Raw genomic sequence first — 19,821 nt, 5'->3', positions numbered from 1 at the left:
TATAAAGTAACATTCCTATTTCATTGAAATCAACAGAAGTTTTTCCATATAAATACAGTCAAGATTTCCTTTGCAGATGGATCGAGTTCTGTTTAAAGTAATGAAAAGCTAGAACATTCTTATCTGTAGAGCCTTTTTGTATTTTTAAATGACTCATTTTAGGGAAGTTCTAAGGAGTCCTTTAGGAATTATATAGGAATTTTGTATAAAATAGCAATACTGGCTCAAGAGTGGTGCCCCCTAGCATAGACTTGAAAACGGTAAGACCATTTGGTTTGGCTGCCCAGAGAGGTTGTGGAGTCTCCTTCTCTGGAGATCTTCCAAACCCGCTTGGACGCAGTCCTGTGCCACGTGCTCTGGGTGACCCTGCGTGTGCAGGGGGGTTGGACTAGATGATTTCTAGAGGTCCCTTCCAACCTTAAGCATTCTATGATTCTATGATTCTATGATTCAAGCTTTTGAGCACGTGCATTTAACCATAAAACTAAGACACTTTTATAACTTTTACTGTTGCTTAATTTTTTTAAGTGTACATTTTAGAAGGAGAATGTGGTATCTACAGAAAATAAAAAGTTTCATTGTTATGAAATGGAACTAATAAGAATTGATGTGTTTCATATTTTAGTTTTGAAGAGAGGCATTTTGTAGTCTAGAAGAGGGCAACCAGTGAAAATATTTAAACGAAACTATGCGCTATTTCCAAAAGATGGTCAGGATAAACATGTCAGCATGCTTTCACCTTGATCCCATTGTAATTTATATTCAGATAAGTCACACAAAGTCACTTGGAAATAGAATCTTCAAATAAATCCTTACTGGAGTTGAGACTGTTTTTAAATATTGGCATTCCTGAATCCTCTGTGTCATTGTTAAATCACATTTCTGCTGCATATGTTTCCATATCAATACCTCTTAGACATTTTATTTGAGCACTAAGGCATTGTGATGTTCTCTAATTATGTTGCTGAATTTCACTTAGTATTTCAGGTTGAAAATCTACCTTTAGTAAGCCAGAGTTGTTTTTCTCTCAACAGTTTTTATTCAGTCAGCCTATGCAACCCCCTCACATGTTATTTCCACGCCACTCGCTAGGAGTTTCCACACTCTTCAGATCAACCCCCAGAGGATTTTATTTATAAGTTGGTCTGTGTTCTGAATCTTGGCTATACAGGAGTTCTGAGTAATAGTGAAGCATGTGCCAAGAAGATAAACTTTTCATAAGCTTCTTTGATTTTTTTTCGTAAGGAATTCCATATGTAAAATCAGTCCTTAGCATCCTCTTTGTTTCCTCCCCTTCCTTACTCCAATTAGTGTCTTCATCTTGCTTTTGGTGGTCTAAAAACAGTTCCCAAGTGTCTTACGGAGACCTGTGTGCGAGCTGCTGAAAAGCCCTGGACAAAGGAAGATAAACTTGGCTTGAGGACAGATGCTCTGCTACATTCATTTGCACAAACTTTAGATCATGTTTGCAAGGCTTTTAAAGTTAAGTCAGCCCGCAAACCGGTGCTAAGTTCAGTTGGTCCCATTCATAAACTGTCACACGTTTGTGTAATTAAGAAATAAACTTTTATGACTTGCAGTTTTACAGAGCACAGATCTGGAAAATGGACTCCCTAGAGTCATCATGTCAAAAACTGCCTATCCTAGCACTTGTTAATAGTTTTCATATAAGATGCACTGGAAAAATATACCACCATTTAAATCACTTTTCAGCCATAGGCTCCTTTCTCTTAATGATAGTGAATATTATTTTTGGGAAGCTGATTATGATTGAAGATTTAGGTAAGTGTGACATAACTAGGGTTGAAGTTCCTTTTTGTATATATTCTTACTGATATTGTAGGTAGTATCACTGTGTGAGTTGCAGGTGATAAAGGGTGTGTTGTTGCAATCATTTTTAGCCAAGCAATGCTTCTGCTGTAGGGCTAGTAATAATCTACTCGGATCACCTGCTCCTGCTGCTGATCTTCTGTTAGTTCTCATATAAACCCAACTTGATCAGGGAATTATCTGAATTATCTCCCTGAAAACACACTATTTTGCTGATTTAGCTTTCTGACAGACTAATTCTCTAGTATGATGATATATAGAGATATCTGTAAGTAGAAAATGTACTCCTTTTCTGATGGAACTTAGTTATTGCAATCAACCCTAAATGACAACCTCATATAGCATTACATTTCCTCCAGACCCATATGCAGTTCTCTTGTTCTAAACTGACTCTGTGCAGATATTTAATAATATATTTTTAATATTTTAAAAAATGGGAAAAACGTGTATAGTCAACTAGATAGTAAGTGCATACCTGAGAAGATATGCATGCATAAATTTTTCATTATTACAATTACAATATACTAAAGAATCAGTAACCTAATTAAAGTACCATAGTTTATTTCAGATATCTCTTTTATTCCATTAATACCATTTTTCATTTATTCCGTAAAGAAAAAGAAATTAATACAAGTGTTTCTCTGAATTTCATGATTTTTTTTTTTGGATCTAAAAGCAGTTAGAGAGATTTGTCATACTTAGGTCATTTATTGTCTCAGTATATGCATTATATCATGATAAGACTCCTCACCCTTTCTTTTCTTGATCTTTAGTATAATATACAAACAGATCAGTACAGAAGTTGTGATAACGTCTCTGCCAAATCATCAGATAGTGATGTCAGTGATGTGTCAGCCATTTCCCGAACCAGCAGTGCCTCACGCCTCAGCAGCACAAGTTTTATGTCAGAGCAATCTGAACGCCCTCGGGGCAGGATCAGGTGAGTTCTCAATGCAGCTTGAATTGTATCACACGTCTTTCTCTTGCTCAAGTGCCAAAATGCAACTAGGAATGATGGAAACTAGATGACCACAGCAACATAAGAGTTTATGAAATATATCTGTGTATATATAATCTTTTCTTGGTGATATAAAATTGCAGTACATTTTTGCATTTGTTATTCTAAAGCAGTAAGCAAAATTGAGCAGATTAATACATTTATGGCAAGTGGAAGTTGAACATGTATCATCTTCTGATCACTAGCCATAAATCAGTGTAAACTAACGCCAGGAAAGCATTGGAGCAGAAATGTTTGATCTCTGAAGAATCTTCTGTCATAAGACAACATTGTTTTTCTTTCTGTCTGTGTATTTATCTGCCTACCTACACACATGAGAAATCAGTAGCATTGAAACCAATATTTATCTAGTAATCTTTAATATCTGTGCTTCAAAAGTAGTTGAAGTAGTTAATATTATCAATAGTCAAATATCTCTTCCTTCCTTGATAATAATATACTTCTCAGTTTAGTGCTACTGGAAGTAATTGGATGCAGTCCTGTCTTCATTTAGGTCAATGACAAAACGCTGACCAGTTAGAATAGATGTAGAATTGGGTTAGTAGCGACATGATCACGTTTACTAGAGTCTGATCTCTCACAAATTTTACTTCAACTGTCTTTTGCAAGACAGATGATGAATTAAGTACTCCAGGAAATTATCCCTACAAAGAAAATAGGTATAAAAGATATCATTTAGTACTTCAGAACATTTCTAAACTGATTTGGCAACAGAGAAGGTCAGCTGCAAGGTACAGTCTACTCCCTGCCAGGAAAGGGGACTCAGAAACTGGCCTCTATATATGAACTAATCCCACCTCATTTTATTGTTAAAGAAAGTTCACAAATATATTCAAAATCTCTTTCAAATAAGGGAAATCATAACCTGAGACTTGCATTAATAATGTAATCTATAATCCAGCAGAAAATGGTGGTGGAACTGTAAATGCATTTAAAATTATTTGTGCATTTAAAGTTATTTTAAATCATGTGTTTAGTTGCTACATTTCACTGGAGCATAACTTCTCAGTGCTTGTCTCTTAGAGAAGACTTCAATCATTCCAAAACACCTATACTTTTGAGACACATTTTTTTCAACTCGTGCTGTTGCAGTGTCTTTGAAAGGTTAAACAAAATACTTTTTTTTCTCCAGAAATATGTCTCTGTTGAGAAGATTTTGAGAGAAAGATTGATTAGGTTAAAAATGTCTGATTACAAGTATCAGAGGTAGTATCACAAGTATCACAACCACAGGAGAATCAATAACCTCATCCTAAGATGGAAAGGGGGAAAACCTAGAGTCAAATCATTGTTCTGATTTAGTCTCTTGCAAAGAGATCACCTTTGTTCACCTGAGAACAGGTGAACAAGTATGAGGAAGAAATGAACAGTTCTTGAAAGTCAGTCATAATATTTTTTTCTTCTAAGCTAGATTAGTTTATTCTTTTTCTAAAATCCCATTAAAATCAGTGGAAGATGCTGTGGTAGGCTGTCTTTGCAGATAGCCCACTTCAGTGATCTTCATGATCTTAAATCTTTGCTCCATTTCATTTTAAAGATCATGAAAATTGTAGGGGTAGACTGGATTTAATCACTTTCATAAATTTATCACACTGAGCAAACCCAGAGCCATGACAACTATGTGAATGTAAAGTTTAAACACGAAAAATTACTTAAACTTTCATGACCCTACTTTTGTATTTTTTGGAAATGAGAGCTATGAAGAACCTAGTAGGCATGTAAAAACTTAAAGCAAATGGCCCAGTTTGAGAACCTTCCCTTAACTCATTCAAATAGTATCCTTTGGTGCCCTCTAGTCAAGAGAAAAATACACAAATTCAGAACACCCATTGCATTATCCTCTCTCTACTTTGAGTATAGAAGAATGAAGCCTAGAGAAAATCACCACCACTAAGTTAAATGTGTGTCTGGAGAGTCATTACTCCAGCCATCAGATTAGTAAACTGAAATAAAACTACTCCTTTTTTCTCATAAAGTGAACTAAAAAAAAAAAAAGGATCGAAGGATCGCTTACTCATATAAAGAGTTATGGTGTCAATTTCTAAACATGAACTGGCTGATTTTAAGCATACTTTAAGCTTTAGTTAGTGTAACCTGATTATTCCTCAGATTAATGCATCTATGAAAAGGGATATAAATTAAGATTCTAGGAATATGAAAGAATAACACTGTCTTGTTTAGGCTGTCATTAAGAAAACAGCAACAGTTTTCTTATAATTCTGTATAAGATGTCATGATTCCTGGATGTCAGAAGGGTGGCAATTGCTCATCATAATGAGTGCAGTTTATATTTGCTGACTTCATTGCCAGTTCTCCCAGCATAAATAGCTTCCTGACCTTTCCTCCCAAATCCTAGGGGAGGAAATAGTCCTTAAAAAGGTAGAGCTCTCTCCCTTTCAATTTTCATATTCTTTCATTTCAGGCAAAATAGAAGTATTGCCCTGTATTTATGAACAGCTATTTACTTTCGCAATAAATAAAAGTTTTAAAACCTGGAACTGCATCTTTACCTTATGTCTTTAAAGCACAAGAGTTAACTGTAAATGTATAACAATTTGCATTTGTTCAATAATATTTAGTTTTTATGTATAACTCCTACAGTAACGTTACATTCAAATTACATTGTGTATTTCATAATACACATAATTTACAGCACACAGTGCTGTCTATATGATAAAAATAAAACAAATTGAAACAACACAAAACAATACAAAAATACTGTGCATCTTATTTGAATAGTTAGATAACCTGCTATCCATTTGTTGGTTCAAATGTCAAATACCAAGTTTGGTCATATTAGGAAACTTGAGTAGGCTGAACAAGTTAGTAATACTAGGAGAATGAAAGCAAATATTCCCTTTCCTTTGATAAAACACAAAACTGTGGCTAAACCTTTTAAGGCATGAGGTTAATCTCATTCCCATGGTGTATTTGTAATTAAATTATCTGTCAGAGAACTGTGACATAACATGCATGGCAAATACCATTAGTTCTTCTTCAGTCTGAAGATTTTGTTGATTAGCGAATCTAATAGGTTGCAAGAGGGAATTATGATTGAGCAAGTTCTACATATAAGTATATAAAATAGCTTCTTCATTTCTAACTTAATTAGCATTTTCAGGTGGGTGTTTTAACAAACAGCTATGTATGGGGAAATTTGTCTAGTTATGAAGTACTGGAAATTTTGCTTAACTAACTGTTGTGCTTTCTAGGGGAAGTCCAGGCAAATATAAGATGATTTGGGAATATTGACTTAAATCAGAACCAGATTTCTATATTTGGCTTGCTGTAGTATTTGGAGTCAGTGTATGTTTCATCACTAAAGCCATGGTTATCAGTCCTTCATTATGGAATTTTGCTTTCATCAATCATAGTCTTTAATAATTCGTAGTACAGTCAAGGCATGCTTGGTGCCTGTGTATATGCCGCAGGCTCTCCTCTGTATGACTCAGGAACATTTCTCACATCATAAGTGAAGCAGAAAGGATTTTTTCAAGGTTTAATATAAATAAGATAATTGATAATTAAGAATTCTTGTTAAGTGGGTGATGATTAATCAGCAGCATGTAGCCTTGATCAGAGAGAGACTTGATCACTTCAATTAAAATGATGCCTGTTCTCATTGCATCATTTTTCTTTAGGAGACTGTTTATGCAAAGATATGCTTGAACATGGACTTCTCAGTGATGTCAAGTAGGCAACTGTCATTTATGGTAGAGACTTGCAGGAGTGGAAACCTAAGGTTTCTCCACTTGGAAGGAAGCCTGTTGGCTTCCTTAAGATGTTTTGCTTAAATCTGATTAAACAAGATCTGCCAACTGTGTGAAAGACTAGATAAATAGTTTTAAGGTAAACTTCTCTCAGTGTTATCAGAGTTTGGAACAAATTATCCCTGTATTAGGACTGTCACCATTATTCTTCATTTTACATTTGAAAGCATCTTTTCAGGAAAGATTACGTTTGCTATCTTAGCCAATGTGTGATACATAATATGTGTCGTATTTTGATCTGGTGGTACATGCACTGCTTAAATTGAATGCTTAAATTTAATAATATATTAAAGGGGTTTATTAAGAAAACAGAATAATGCAGTAAGTTGTAACAGTGGCTTTCAGTCCTAATTAATTATTTCATGTATAATGCTGTGCTATTGAATGGCTTGTATCACAAAGCTGTGCATGCTTCTTGGGATTCAGGTATGTTCCCAGTATATTACTGAAGGGAAAATAACTCTTTTGATTCGTGCTGTGAGACTTTTTGTGACAAACTTGTTTATCAGTTTCCAGAACAGTCTGTGCAGCTTACATCTAGCTGTTATTCCTTTAGGACACTTGTACATCACAGCTTTAAACCAGGAATGATGAGGGAGGGCGATGGGCACTCCAGAGAGAACAGGCAAAGAGTGCAGAGTGATTTGGACAGGAGGTGCCTCATAATCAACAAAAGAGGAGTTCCCCAAGAGAAAGCACAGAAATAACAAAGTGCTGAGAGTGCAGTGTGATGGAGGAAGCTCTCAGACCTTTCCTGGGACATGAGCAGAGCTAGATAGCGCTCTAAAGTTCTAATGCACACAGCACGGGGTACAAACAGGAGGAATTAGAGGTCTATGTGCAGTTGCAGGGCTACACTTTCATCAGGATCACAGAGACACAGTGATTACGGATCATAGATTTATGGATAGCTCTCCAAACTGATGTGTTGTGATGGATAGAAGCACAGGTCAGGACAGCGAGGGGAGCTACTCTTCATATGAGAGCTCTGCACCTAGGGAGGTGTGATGAGCCAGCAAAGATCTTCTAGGTCAGCATCAGAGTGCAAACCAATGTGGGCACATTGTTGTGGCCTGTGATCTGGAAGGTTTTTCTCAGACAAAGTGTAGCAGTATAGCAGGGCACAGGCAATGCAGGAAATTTCTGGAGTGCATTGATGACAACTTCCTAGCAAAGACGATCAAGGAGTTGGCAAGAGGAGTCACTCTGCTGAGCATCATACTTACAAACAAGGAATAAATGGTCAGGGATGTGAAGGCCAGGGGCAGAGACCATTGGATGGTGAAGGGTTTCCTTACAACCTCTCTCAGATTCAGATCTTCAGATTATACGCAAGTGTACATACATGCGCATGTGCACACATGCACACCAAACTGTTGATTCTTAACAGTTGCTCTCTTAGGAGGCTGTTTTTGAACCCTGTTCTTTTTATTTTACTTCTCTGAGTGTGCATGAACACACTTAGGTATGCATCTACTTTGAAAATACAAATATTCCTTTGGACTGGAAGGGATCTCTTTAGGATCACTGAATATAACCCTTCCTGTCACAGTTATTGCACATTAATAGATTTTCAAGCTTTATCTTGAACTTAATTAGTTGTTTTTGGTCTTGTCTGTTTCTCTTAGAAGGTTTTTCCAGATCTCATTCCTTTGATGCTCTGAAAATTTATTTTGATTACAGCCTAAATTTATTGACAGAGTTTAAACACTTTGTTCACTTTTGTGCTTGTGCCAGTATTGTCTTCTTATTTATGTACTTTTTCTTCCTGCCCTGATGAATCAGCACAAGTAGTAGTAGCTTATCCACACGGTAGAGTAGATTAAGTCTTACCAGTATTTTAAATGCGTCATTAATTTGCCCTTATCATCACAAGCTTAGCAACTGGCAAAAATGGTCAAAAACCTACCAGCAAGTCAGAAGCCTTGCCTTTGGAGCCATAGCTACATTGCATGGATTCCTTAACCCCAGCATCTCCCCCAGTGGCCAAATTCTGACGCATCCTGAGATCCACAGGATCCTGATCTTTGAAGAAGTAACCATAACCAACAGAGACCACTGCACAGTGCTCCCTTCAGAACTTTGCTCCTGGCCTTTTTTCCATAGGTTGTCAATGCCATTAGAATGGGGAGGAAATCTGAGAGACTTAAGTCTTTTACTATCTCCCCTCAGATTTACTATCCTCCCTCCAGATTTAATTTGCGGTACTTACTGAGAGGAAAGACTTAGTGAATCTAAATTAGCTATCATTTAGTAGTAGTTTACAAATATCCTTAAATTTTTGTACTGAAAATGAAATGTCTCATGCTTATTTAATCTCCTTTTCATTCTTTTCCTTTAAAAGGAATGAACTAATACACTTTTTTTCTGACTGCGCCTGAGGGTATACAGAAATTGATGCTTTCTGAATGTGGCTATGAAACCGAAGATAAAAGAGCTGGTATATCATATAAAGTTGTCTTCATACACTCACATTTCTGGTCAAACTCCAACAGTTTTTCTGCTTGGCCAGTGGACATTAGAAGTAACTATTCCTATGTCGGTGTCAGTCTCTAAAAAAAATAATCTAATGTAACTGCTGCTGATGGTACTCTCATGACAGCAGTTGACTTGAAATGAGGCCATTTAAATGGCATTTTCTTTTTGATGTTTTTGAGAACTTTCCTAGTTACTGTAACAATTTTGGAGACAGCCTCTGGCTTTGTGTTATTGTAGGAGGCTCCTTAGCATCGACTAGGGTCACCTGTCCTTTTCATCCTGTTGTAGTTTTTGTTTTGTAACTTACTTTGAAACCAGTTTCTTCAAGCTTGCAGGGAGGTGAGCTTACAAACTCTAAGCAAGACAAAATGTCTCTTTTCCTCAGTGACTCAAATTAAGACCTCTCACCTCTTCTAGACTGACATAGGGATTTTCTGCTTAGAATCCTCCCATTGGAGCTAGTTTGACATAATTTAAAGTGATGAAGGAGAATGAAATGAGAGAGTTTGAAGGGTCTTGTGACCTCCTCTCATCTTTCTCAGTAATGCAAAATGTTGCCACCATGAACATACATCATGTGAGCTATGTAATAAAGTTGTTCCTTCTTCCACCCTCCATTTAGATTGGGGTTGCATCCATCCTTGTTGGCTCATCAATTTGTTTGGTAGGCAGCAGTACTGTACCACATAGCCAGCAAGAAATTTAACTTCATATCATGGCAGTTAAGGAAAACATATCATACCAAAGACTTTTAATTCGATTGATGAGTTACTGTGCTGTGTTGAAGAGAGACCCATTTGTTTTGTGTTAATTACAAAAGTAGTTAAAATCAGTATATTGAATTTGTGCTGCAGTCTAGAGTGTAGTTAATATTTTTTTCACTGATATAAAATGAAATGTAAATTCTTTTAATATTTCTTATAGATACTTACAGCAGAATTAGCAGAAGCTACTGGTATACATCAACAAAAGCAAATCGTCTGGGAAAAGCAAACAAATTCACAGACACATTCAAACTAGTTTTGTATGGGCTGTTCACCAACTTACACTGAAACTTAAACTATGTTCTGAAAATATGTTAGATATTGCAGATTTTTTGTACCTTACATAGACTTGATACCATCTTCCTTGTGCAAACTTGTTTTGGGGGCAATTTATGCTATATACAGAAAGAAGAATTGAGCTGTATAAATTAGGAGTTAAATACTGCAGTTCTTGTAGTTTAGCATGAAAGGGATGAGTCTTAGACTCATCTAACCCATTGGGTGGGTATACTTAGCCAAATTGAATGTTCCTGATTTCTATAGCTCTCTTTACTGATATTCTGTATAAAAGGAACTACTCTTCTGGTTATGCAAAATGTCCTCAACCCAGATCCTTCCTTTTCTGACAGAGGAAAGGTTCTCATGCACATGGAAGAATCGTCTTTGGGGATTTGGGGAGCCAACAGGATGTCGTAGTTGAAAGCACAATGAATTTATCTTATATGTAGATGTGGTATCATCACAGTTATTACAAATCTCCACTGCTTCACAAACTGTGGTGTGACAATATCAGTTTGTATCAAACTGAATATCTGGTCCTTATATCTGCATTTTCATAAGGGTATTTCTTGCTATTGTGCTGAAATTCAACCACACAGAGCATTTCAAAATGTCATTATGGAAAGTCCATCCCAAGCTTTTCAGGCCACACTTCTAAACCCATAGCTCAATTACATATTTTTAGCAGTAATAGAAATAATGTATTCTGCTGCATCCATGTTCACATATAAATCAGATCAGCCTTTCTGCTTGGAAATTTTAACTTACCATTATTATGTGTAGGATTTGCATATTACATGTGCTTTAAGGACTACATAGCTAAGTATTTGCATTTTCACAGATGGCTACACTTGTAATCTATGAGAGTCCTGCATCTGATACATACATTAATCCATACATTAATATGACTTTTTACCAACTTTGAAAGCCCTCTGCAAGGGGATTCTCATTGAGACAGCGCTCATTTCTGTTCATAATATGAACTGGCATGGATTTGGAGAGTCTGTAATGAAGTCCTCTTTTGCACGGTTTCTTCTGCAAATTTTTTATGTTCAAATTGATGAGAGATCTCCCCATTTTATTTCTAAAACTATGTCTCTGTAAGTTTAGCTTGACTGAAGACCTGAATATTCTTCTTCAGGACTATTTGTAGATCCTGTAATTTTCAGGTGCAACTTTTAGATGACTAGACCGCACGTCAAACATACAATAAATAGTTCATCATCTTTCATGAAAACAGGAATTCTTCCTTTATAAGAAAGAAATATGATTCATTAGAACTGAATTATACTAGCTAAAATAATTCATATATTTATAATGCAGTAATATATTTGTTTCCTGCTTAAATGTACAAGCAACAGGAATAATAGGAGGTAAATGACATTTCCTTCCAATTTAAATATTTAAATATTTTTAATTTTCTTCAGTGTTAAGGTTCAGAATCAACATTTGCAATGTCATATTTCATATGCCTACAAGATAAACCTTTAGTTAATCTTGTTCTGAGTTACATTTTAGTAATCTATAACTAGCATATTGTACAACATGTGCTGTACATATGTACAATATGAAATCTCTAAACTTAAAAGGAATTAAATATCTGTTTTCTAATTTAAATTTCCAAAATTAAGTAAAACATTTTATTGTATTATAGGTTATATAGGTGTATGTTAGGGCATAGTCCCCTGGTACTAGATGGCTTTCAAAGGCCAAAGCTTTTAAAACTATGTAATTTCCCAATAAATAATAGAATGACTAGAACTGAATTCTTCAAAGCCAGATAAAACACACTTGTTTCTTTTGTTGACCCCTATTTAAGCACGTCTCCTGCTGGTGTGGACATTGTACAATATTCCCCATTGCCTGTTTGATCAAGTTTACTGAATGACTTTCTGTTGTTGGAACCTCCTATTTTTCAGCTTCAAACAGTTTGGTTTTTGTGTGTGTGCATGTATCTTTACAAAAGAGAGAGGAAGAATTGCCTTAAATTTCTTCACCTTAAAGCAAATTCAATTACTAATATTCCTTCTTTGAAAATCTTGCGCAGGAGCTCTCCTTTCCACTTGTTGTCATACATAAAAACAACATAATGCAAGTAATTTAAGAGTGACTTCATTATAGCTTATCACCTTTACTCAGTTAACCCCCGCACAAGTGCAAGGTCATGCTCTGTTTCTGACCCAGAGATTCTAATAGAACAGAAAGACATATAATTCTTCTTTTTTACACATTCTTGTTTGATTTGAAGGATATGTGAAGACTACCACACAACCAAGAAAGGGTTATGGCTAGTGACTGTTAAGTTGCTAACCATTCAGCAAAGTACATATGTTATGCTTTGCCATTCTTGCTTTTCTGGAAAGGAATAAATTGAAACAAATGGTAACTGTTCTGCTGAATCAGGATGTTTAACATTTGTTTGTAGTTTTAATTTTGGCTGGTTTGACTTCTGCACTGTGTTGAGCACTTGTGTTGAGTTGTCAAGTGTTTCCGTTTCCATTAGCTTCAGGAGTTAGACCCTTTCAGCAGTTGTAGTAGGAAACTAATTGCGCACATGTCACTACTGGCTATGTATTATGATTTCCCAAACATGTTTTTAGCAACTCTTTATTTGCCATTTATAAATACGAACAATTAAGGTCAGTATTAGAACTAAAATATCAGACTAACTTCTGTACAGCATACCTAAAAAAGTAATGGAATTCCAGTTTGTTGTAAGACTGTTAGAGATACCAGCGCAACTGTTGTATTTACAGCGCTAATTATATTGCGGACAATTTGTCTGTCTAGGACTGTTTCTTTGTAGTCAAGGTTTCTACTGTAAACAGCACATTTAGGATCACGGAGTAGAGACGTTTTTTATTTAATGTAATAAGCAACATTTATAGTGCAGCTGCTTCAGTGATTCACAGTTTTGGGCTTAAATACTGAGTGAGTTTAATTAGTTGATAGTACTATGAAGAACACAGTCCCATACCTCAAATGATACCCCATATCATCCAGAATGAGGCCAGTGCTGCCAACAGACTGAAACCTGCTTCAGTCTGTCATGGCTCTTACTGTTAAAAATAATAAAAAAAAACACCCTCATGAGATTCATGCTGTATGTCTGCCTTCTTTTCAGAAGATTCCTTTTCATCTTGGAATTTTCCATTACAAAGTCCTTATTTAAAATGGGATGTTTAAATTAACAATTTATTATGTGACTGGTGTTAGCATTTATTCCATACAAAGCATTTCTCAGTATTAATGAAACGAAGGATGGCATATGGGGCAGCACTATAAAAATCAGTATTTTTAAAAGCATAGTATGCTTTAAAATCATCAACTGCGTATATCCAGTCCATAGTTGCTAATAAAACTTATATTGCAAAAATAAAATGGTCATCAAGACCATCAGTAGTGGGTACTAGATTCAGTTTTTTGTTGTAGGCTTTCCGTATTTAGTATCCCCATACACTTTGCAGTGTACGCTATGTATGTGAGTATGTGATCATGTCCCTGGTACATGTTTGTGCTAGTGCTGTGCTCACATACATGTTTTAACCAGTGTTAAACATGTGCATGTGTTAACTAAAGCATGGAGGGCTGCTAAAAAGTAAATTCAATTCAAATATTTATCCCAGTGAAAAGACCATGCATATAAGAAGTTTTGGAACAGGTCAGTTATCGAAGTGTTGCATCCTAGAGCAGCCCTTTCTGCCACCAACTCCACTGCCTCCCGCATGATTCCTGCCAATTTTCCGTATTCCTAATGATAGGGTGAGAAGTAATACCCCTTGTGGGTGGATATAAACTATGCTTGACTGGCAAGCTGGCAGACCAAGAAGAGCAGATAACTATTGCTGCTGTTAACTAGACCAGTCTTTCCTCAGAAATGGGTGCTATTCTCTGCCTAGTTATCAAACTTCTGTGTTTGATTACTGCAAACTATGTACACAGTAATCTCTTCTGCTTTCTGTCTATTAGTATGAAAACATAAAGTTAAAAGAATGTATATTTTTGATGGGGATATATTGAGGTAAAATCTGTAAAATTTTTCCTGTCTTCTGTTAGCAGGAGAGAAACTATCACATTGTGAGCTGGACAGGCTTTGCCTAGAAATATTATAGAGCTGGGCAAAGTGCGATGTCTGAGGCAGCTTCCCTAAACTTCACCAGAGTGTGAGAAACAGGCAATAGAAATAGACAAGTGGAGTAAAAGAAAAGGGTTTTTCCAACTCTGACACTGGGGGCCCATTGTCCTACCTATTGTCCATACGTATCCCTGTATTATGATATTCCCCTGGGTTAGCTGTCATGGTGCCAAGTATCTCTGTAGTTTGCAATTTGATTTCTTTTTCAGAGGGCCTGGTATAAGCACATAGTGCATCCACAGCTGCTCTTGTATAACAGTCTTATCCCAATATATGAGCTTCTATCGGCAAATTGCCATGCCCAGGCCAGGGCTCCTGCAACCGAGCACAGTGTCATTAAGGGCAGCTCTATGTCTTCTGATTTCAGAGATACTTTATTTACAGGAACCTTATGGTTTCTGTTTTACTTCCATGAAAACAGTACCCATGAGTAACTATGAGGGCTGTAACCATGAGGGCTGTTTTCTGTTGAACAAGTCCTGAAGGAGTGTATACACTGATTTGGCTTGAGATTGATTTCTCACATTAGTAAGTGATTTTTATTTTTAATTAGCCTCCATGCCTCCAAACAGCACAATTTATAAATAGCTAGAAGAGAAGAACAAGTGTAGAGAAATACTAGAGTTCAGATAGAATAGTGAAGGTATGTAGAAAGTCAGAAAATTGTAACTGTACTAAAATTGGGCTGACTACAACATTCAGTGCATTGAGTGAAACTGATAATGACCAGAAATGGAAGAATTACCAGCAAATTTGCTTAAAGAGCTGTCAAGATAAATTTAAAATCACCAAAAGCCTTGAGACTAGAGAAAACAGAAAGAAAAAAATATAGTTTTTAATTGATAAATTTACAGTTGATGACTATTTAAAATGCATCTTATGGCTATTAGACTGGCATACACTTTTTAAAAAATCAAGAGAAAGGGATTGGAAGACAGCAGGATTGTTGCTTGCAAACATGATGAAAATATTCCATTAGTGCTTACATGTGACTGTTATAATGATGTAAAGTATTGAATTCAGATGTATGTGCCAAGATGGCCTTTTTGTGTGCAGACCTGACTAATTATCACATTTCTGTCTTCAGACATTTTATCAATCAGGGAACAGTATTGGCCTGTCTCAGGGCTGGATGAAGACTGTGCATATAAAGAGACAGTCATGTTTAAAACTCTAACTCTGTTACCAAAACTAGGCCATGTTTAGTGAAAGAGGGGGATTTGGGGTTCAGCTAGTTAGTTTCTATTCTGGGGAAGAAGAATCTCTATCCCAGAGCTTTTATAAGTCACTTCAAACGAGTGTTTCAGTGATCTCATACTCGATTGCATCTGAGTTTACTCTGGCTTCATGCTGTGCATTCAGGCCCCTCATTTTGTGAAAAATTTGGAGCAGAAAGCACAACGCACATGCACCACTCTCTAAAATTCTTGTTTCCCGAACCCAGTTACATAGGAATGGCACCTGGAAAAGCAGCATGCTCTCTGTGCTGAAGTGAGGGAACCTGCTGCAGAGATACAGCAGCACAGGGCAGGTACCCTGTGTGGGGGCAGACCCGCCTGGAGTGATTCCTGCCTCTCTGGTCCTCCTCTGTTCCATACTTGCGGGACCTACACTTGCTTTTGTAGCTTCTTGTTACCTCCTCTGTGTTTTCATCATATGTAGTTCTACATACACTACAAGGCTGTATTATTTAGTGACTCAGAATTCACAGTCGTGCTTATACCCTTAGGGTGTCCACTTAGGTTTGTGAAAAATATATATTACCATTTTTTCTTATTCCCCCCTCTGCTTCAGTCTCACTGTGTACCAGTTTCTCTTCTTCCAGAGGTTATTGTCCAACTCTGTTCTCTTTTGCACTCCAATCAGGAGACTTTGTCTTGAGTTTTGTATGATTTCCCACAAAGAAGATGCAACTTTTCTGCTTCTGATAGGACAGCTTCTGCACATTTCCCAGACCCATAGTAGCCAGGAGAAGCAATTCTTGAGGGGAAAAAAAAAAAAAAAACAGGAAAACAGCTTTCTGTCTCTATCCTTGAGCTGAGGTTGTAATATTCAAAGAATGCACAATCTGATTAGCAAGAGGAGCTGTGAATGCAATGTGCTTGTGTAATACAGTGTCTTCTGGTATTTAACTGTTAATCTCTTCCAAGTGTCTGAACTTTTGAGATTTTTTTTTTTTTTTTTGCTTTGAAGGGTACATAAATATGCGAGAGAATAGGAATCAATGCATCCCTGGTGTCTTTCAGAGAGGCACTTTTTCAGAGTGAAGCGATTATTTATTTATTTAATTATTTATTTGAATGCTGCTTTACAGTAGCCGTGGTGGAGGTAGGCGGGGGAGGAGCAGTGCTGCTTCAAAATGAATGGTTTTTTTTCATTGTATTTCAGATGGAACTTAGAAGAAACCAAACACATTTTTTTTAATGCAAATTGCTGAGATGTGTCAAAGTTTCAATAACTGGCCATACTTTGGATAAACTTGAGTAAGGGATGTTGCTAAGAGCCAGGCAAGCAATAGGATAATTGGAATAAGGTAATTCACCTATATTTTGGATCAAAAATCTCTATAGTCTCTCATATCTCTACAGTGTAAGGATACACCATAGTATCTTAAATAAATCAGCAATCCTGTTTTGTTTCTAATTATCCACAAATCCTTGCAGCTTAAAAAACAGCATGAAACAACATTAACTAGCACATTTCTCAATTTCATTAAAGAGGCAAAAATATTGAATGTATATGGAGGTTAATTACTATTCCTTCCTAGATGATCTCTCTTGTGGCAAGGGTATGCAAGCTGATGTAGCTTGAGTAATTCATGTAACTCATGCATTTGTGTAGGAAAAGAGAGCATGTTAGTGTCCAAATGATGAACGTGGAGACAGGATACATGCAAACAGTTAAGCTAAATGATTTAAAAATATAATAATGTAGCCTTTCTACTCCTAAATAGTCCATTACAGATGGAAACTTCTGGTTTGGAGGTCGTTTGTATATAAAACCAAGGTGAAGCCAGAGCAATTAATGTTCTAATTATTCATTATTATAAAGATAATATTTTTTAAAAATCCATCATTATTATAAACTGCTTTATGTCAGGGAGGGAGAAAGGGAGATGAAGTCTTTAATCCCTTCAAAACATCTGTACATGAAAAATCTCCTATGAAGCTCTACTTGTGCATTTTTAATTATCTAATTATGCTTCCTCTTTGAAAGAAACTGTCACATTACCAGCCACATTTCTTAATCATTTGAAAAAGAATGAAAAATAATGTTAACTTTTCTCATGTAATTATTGAAGTTGATTATGATAAAATATAATGCATAGCCTTTCAGTATAAGAACATTTTTCAAAGGCAGGTCATATTATTTTTAGAATGAGGAAATATAGGAAACAAGCTTTTGCCATGGCTCGTGACATCAAAGTAACTTTCCCCAGTTTTACCTTCATTTCAGTTCTGTTTATCTTTTCAAAATCTCCTCTTTTTGTTCTTCATTAGTCCTGTCCTTTTTCTGTTTCCTTTTGCCTTTCCAATTTTCTGCCCCATTCCCTATTCTGTCATTATTATTTGTAGAGTTATTGCTACAGTTTGATTTTTGTTAAGAAGCAGAGAATAATGGATTTCACAGCAAAGATAGTGTTTTCTTTAAAAGAGCAGTGAGATCACAGGTACTTTAATGGCTCATGCAGTAGAAAGGAAAAAGCAGGATGGCATGTCATGACAAGGAGAATAACATGCTATTGCTTCAAGTTTTAAAAAGAAAGAAAAACTGATTATTTCAGTTCTCTTGATCCTGAAGAAAATTTCCTTCATTCAGTGCTGACCATAAATTTATTCTGAACATTGCAATAGGAGTTTATAACATTTTTATCTGAATAGTCTTTCCAAACAGTGTCCTACTTTAGTAAATTATATTTTTGTTCACTCACCGTCCACAGAGAGAATGCTTTTTGAGTGTAGTTTTATTTGGTAGCCAATTATTCAAGAAATTGTTGATCTGAGCATATTTCTGTCTCTGATTTATTTTCAGGTGATTTATTATTGCTATTGCTTTGTTGGTTTTGATTGTTGTAATTCATTAGTTGTGTTATGTCATCATTTATGGGAAGCATTGGATTGATAACTAACTCAACTAACTCAACTAATTGCGTTGAGACTGTCTTTCAGGATAGCTCTTAATTTTATCTAGCAGCAAGATCCTGCTTATTGGCATTTGCTTCAAAATCTGCCTTTTCATTCAGACACACCTGTAGTCTCTAGCTAGGATTTTACTTTAGTACTAGAACATTCATTCAGGTTTCCTTTTTTTAGGCAATATGGAAATAGTGATTTTTTTCTTGCCAGAAGAGATCTTGCTGATCTGTGGGTTCAGCAGCTGGAATCTGAAGTTTATGAGTCCTAGTTTCTGATAGCTACCATTAATGTTATAACAAATTGCATGACATGCTTGCTAATTGGCTGAAAAAAACAGGACATTTTTAATATTTGGTACATGGACTCACATACACATGGCAATGCATACATTCTTTATATAGATTTAAAAATAAATGCATGGTTAACTGCAATCTAGCTTGGGTCAACTGAGCTCTTTGCAACTTTATTTCATGATCCTATCCTTGTATAGACATGTCAGCATTGGTATCAATACTTAACCCTGGGCAGAGTTCCTGCAGTAGCTACCTGCTTCTCTGTAGTTTTCCATTTACAAGTTGGTTAGTTGGCCTCAGGTCAGTGGCACCGCAGGTGTACTCAACCCCACGCCATGGTTAGTACATTCCAATAGGCACAGACAATTTCTATATTTATTTCAAATAATAAAAACTACCTTGCAAAAATAATCTTGCAAAATAGGTACAATTTGCTCGCTTTTGGTAATGTTCAGAATTACTTTCTGAATTAGTATTTCTCCATTTCACTCAGAAGTGTTAGTACAAGCTAGGGAGAAAAGTCTGTTGGAGCTGTGAGTTTTCCACAGTTCTCAGGTTAGTATGGTGCCGAGAAAGGCATTTTCAAATCATTATTCTGATGATGTATTTTAATCTGGAAATAACCTAGTCTTCCAAAGCAGTTTCTCTTCTAAAGTTTCCACAGTCCTAACATCAGTGAGAGTTTTCCCATTGAACCTGTGAGACCAGGATTTTGAAATTCTAGGTGAAATGCCTGTGTTCTTGGGAAGTACTTTCTGACAATATGCAAGAATTGGCAGGAACATATATGACCTACAAAAGGGGCTGCATTTCAACTATCATAATGTGGCAATAAGAGAAACAAGCACTTTCAGATTCTAAAAGCTGTATCATGGATTTGTAGGATCAATGCGTGTGCTAGTTCAGTGTGTAACTGCAGTTGTACAAGAGCAGACTGTTCAGAATGTACAAAATTATTACTTCATTGAACTAACTAACCTCCTTGTGGTGTAAAAAAACCTCCTGACTTAGTGGACAGAATTTTGATAAGGTGCCTGTGTTTGTCCTTTGGTTTGTAAAACACCATGTTTCAATTAATTTATGAAATACCATGAATTGTATAGTCATTAATCTTACAG

General features: G+C 36.1%; 1 protein-coding gene across 44 annotated transcripts in view; it reads left to right on the top strand.

Moving 5' to 3' along the window:
• RIMS1 (regulating synaptic membrane exocytosis 1) overlaps positions 1-19,821 on the top strand; it is a 304,893-nt gene that overhangs the window by 238,384 nt on the left and 46,688 nt on the right. For 29 of the 44 annotated variants that reach the window (XM_088539870.1, XM_088539857.1, XM_088539900.1 and 26 more), the window contains one exon: positions 2,604-2,770. The exons of the other annotated variants lie outside the window; for them this stretch is intronic. In XM_088539870.1, coding sequence (XP_088395996.1) covers positions 2,604-2,770 — 167 coding nt within the window. The remainder of the gene's footprint in view (positions 1-2,603; positions 2,771-19,821) is intronic. 44 annotated transcript variants of the gene reach the window in all.

This window comes from Tinamus guttatus, unplaced genomic scaffold, assembly GCF_059628265.1.
Source record: "Tinamus guttatus ecotype Peru unplaced genomic scaffold, ASM5962826v1 Tinamus_guttatus_pri_ptg000051l, whole genome shotgun sequence".
In the NCBI taxonomy this organism is placed as follows: Eukaryota; Metazoa; Chordata; class Aves; order Tinamiformes; family Tinamidae; genus Tinamus; species Tinamus guttatus.
Note: the sequence above shows the minus strand (reverse complement) of the source record. Positions and strands in the feature narration are given on the sequence as shown.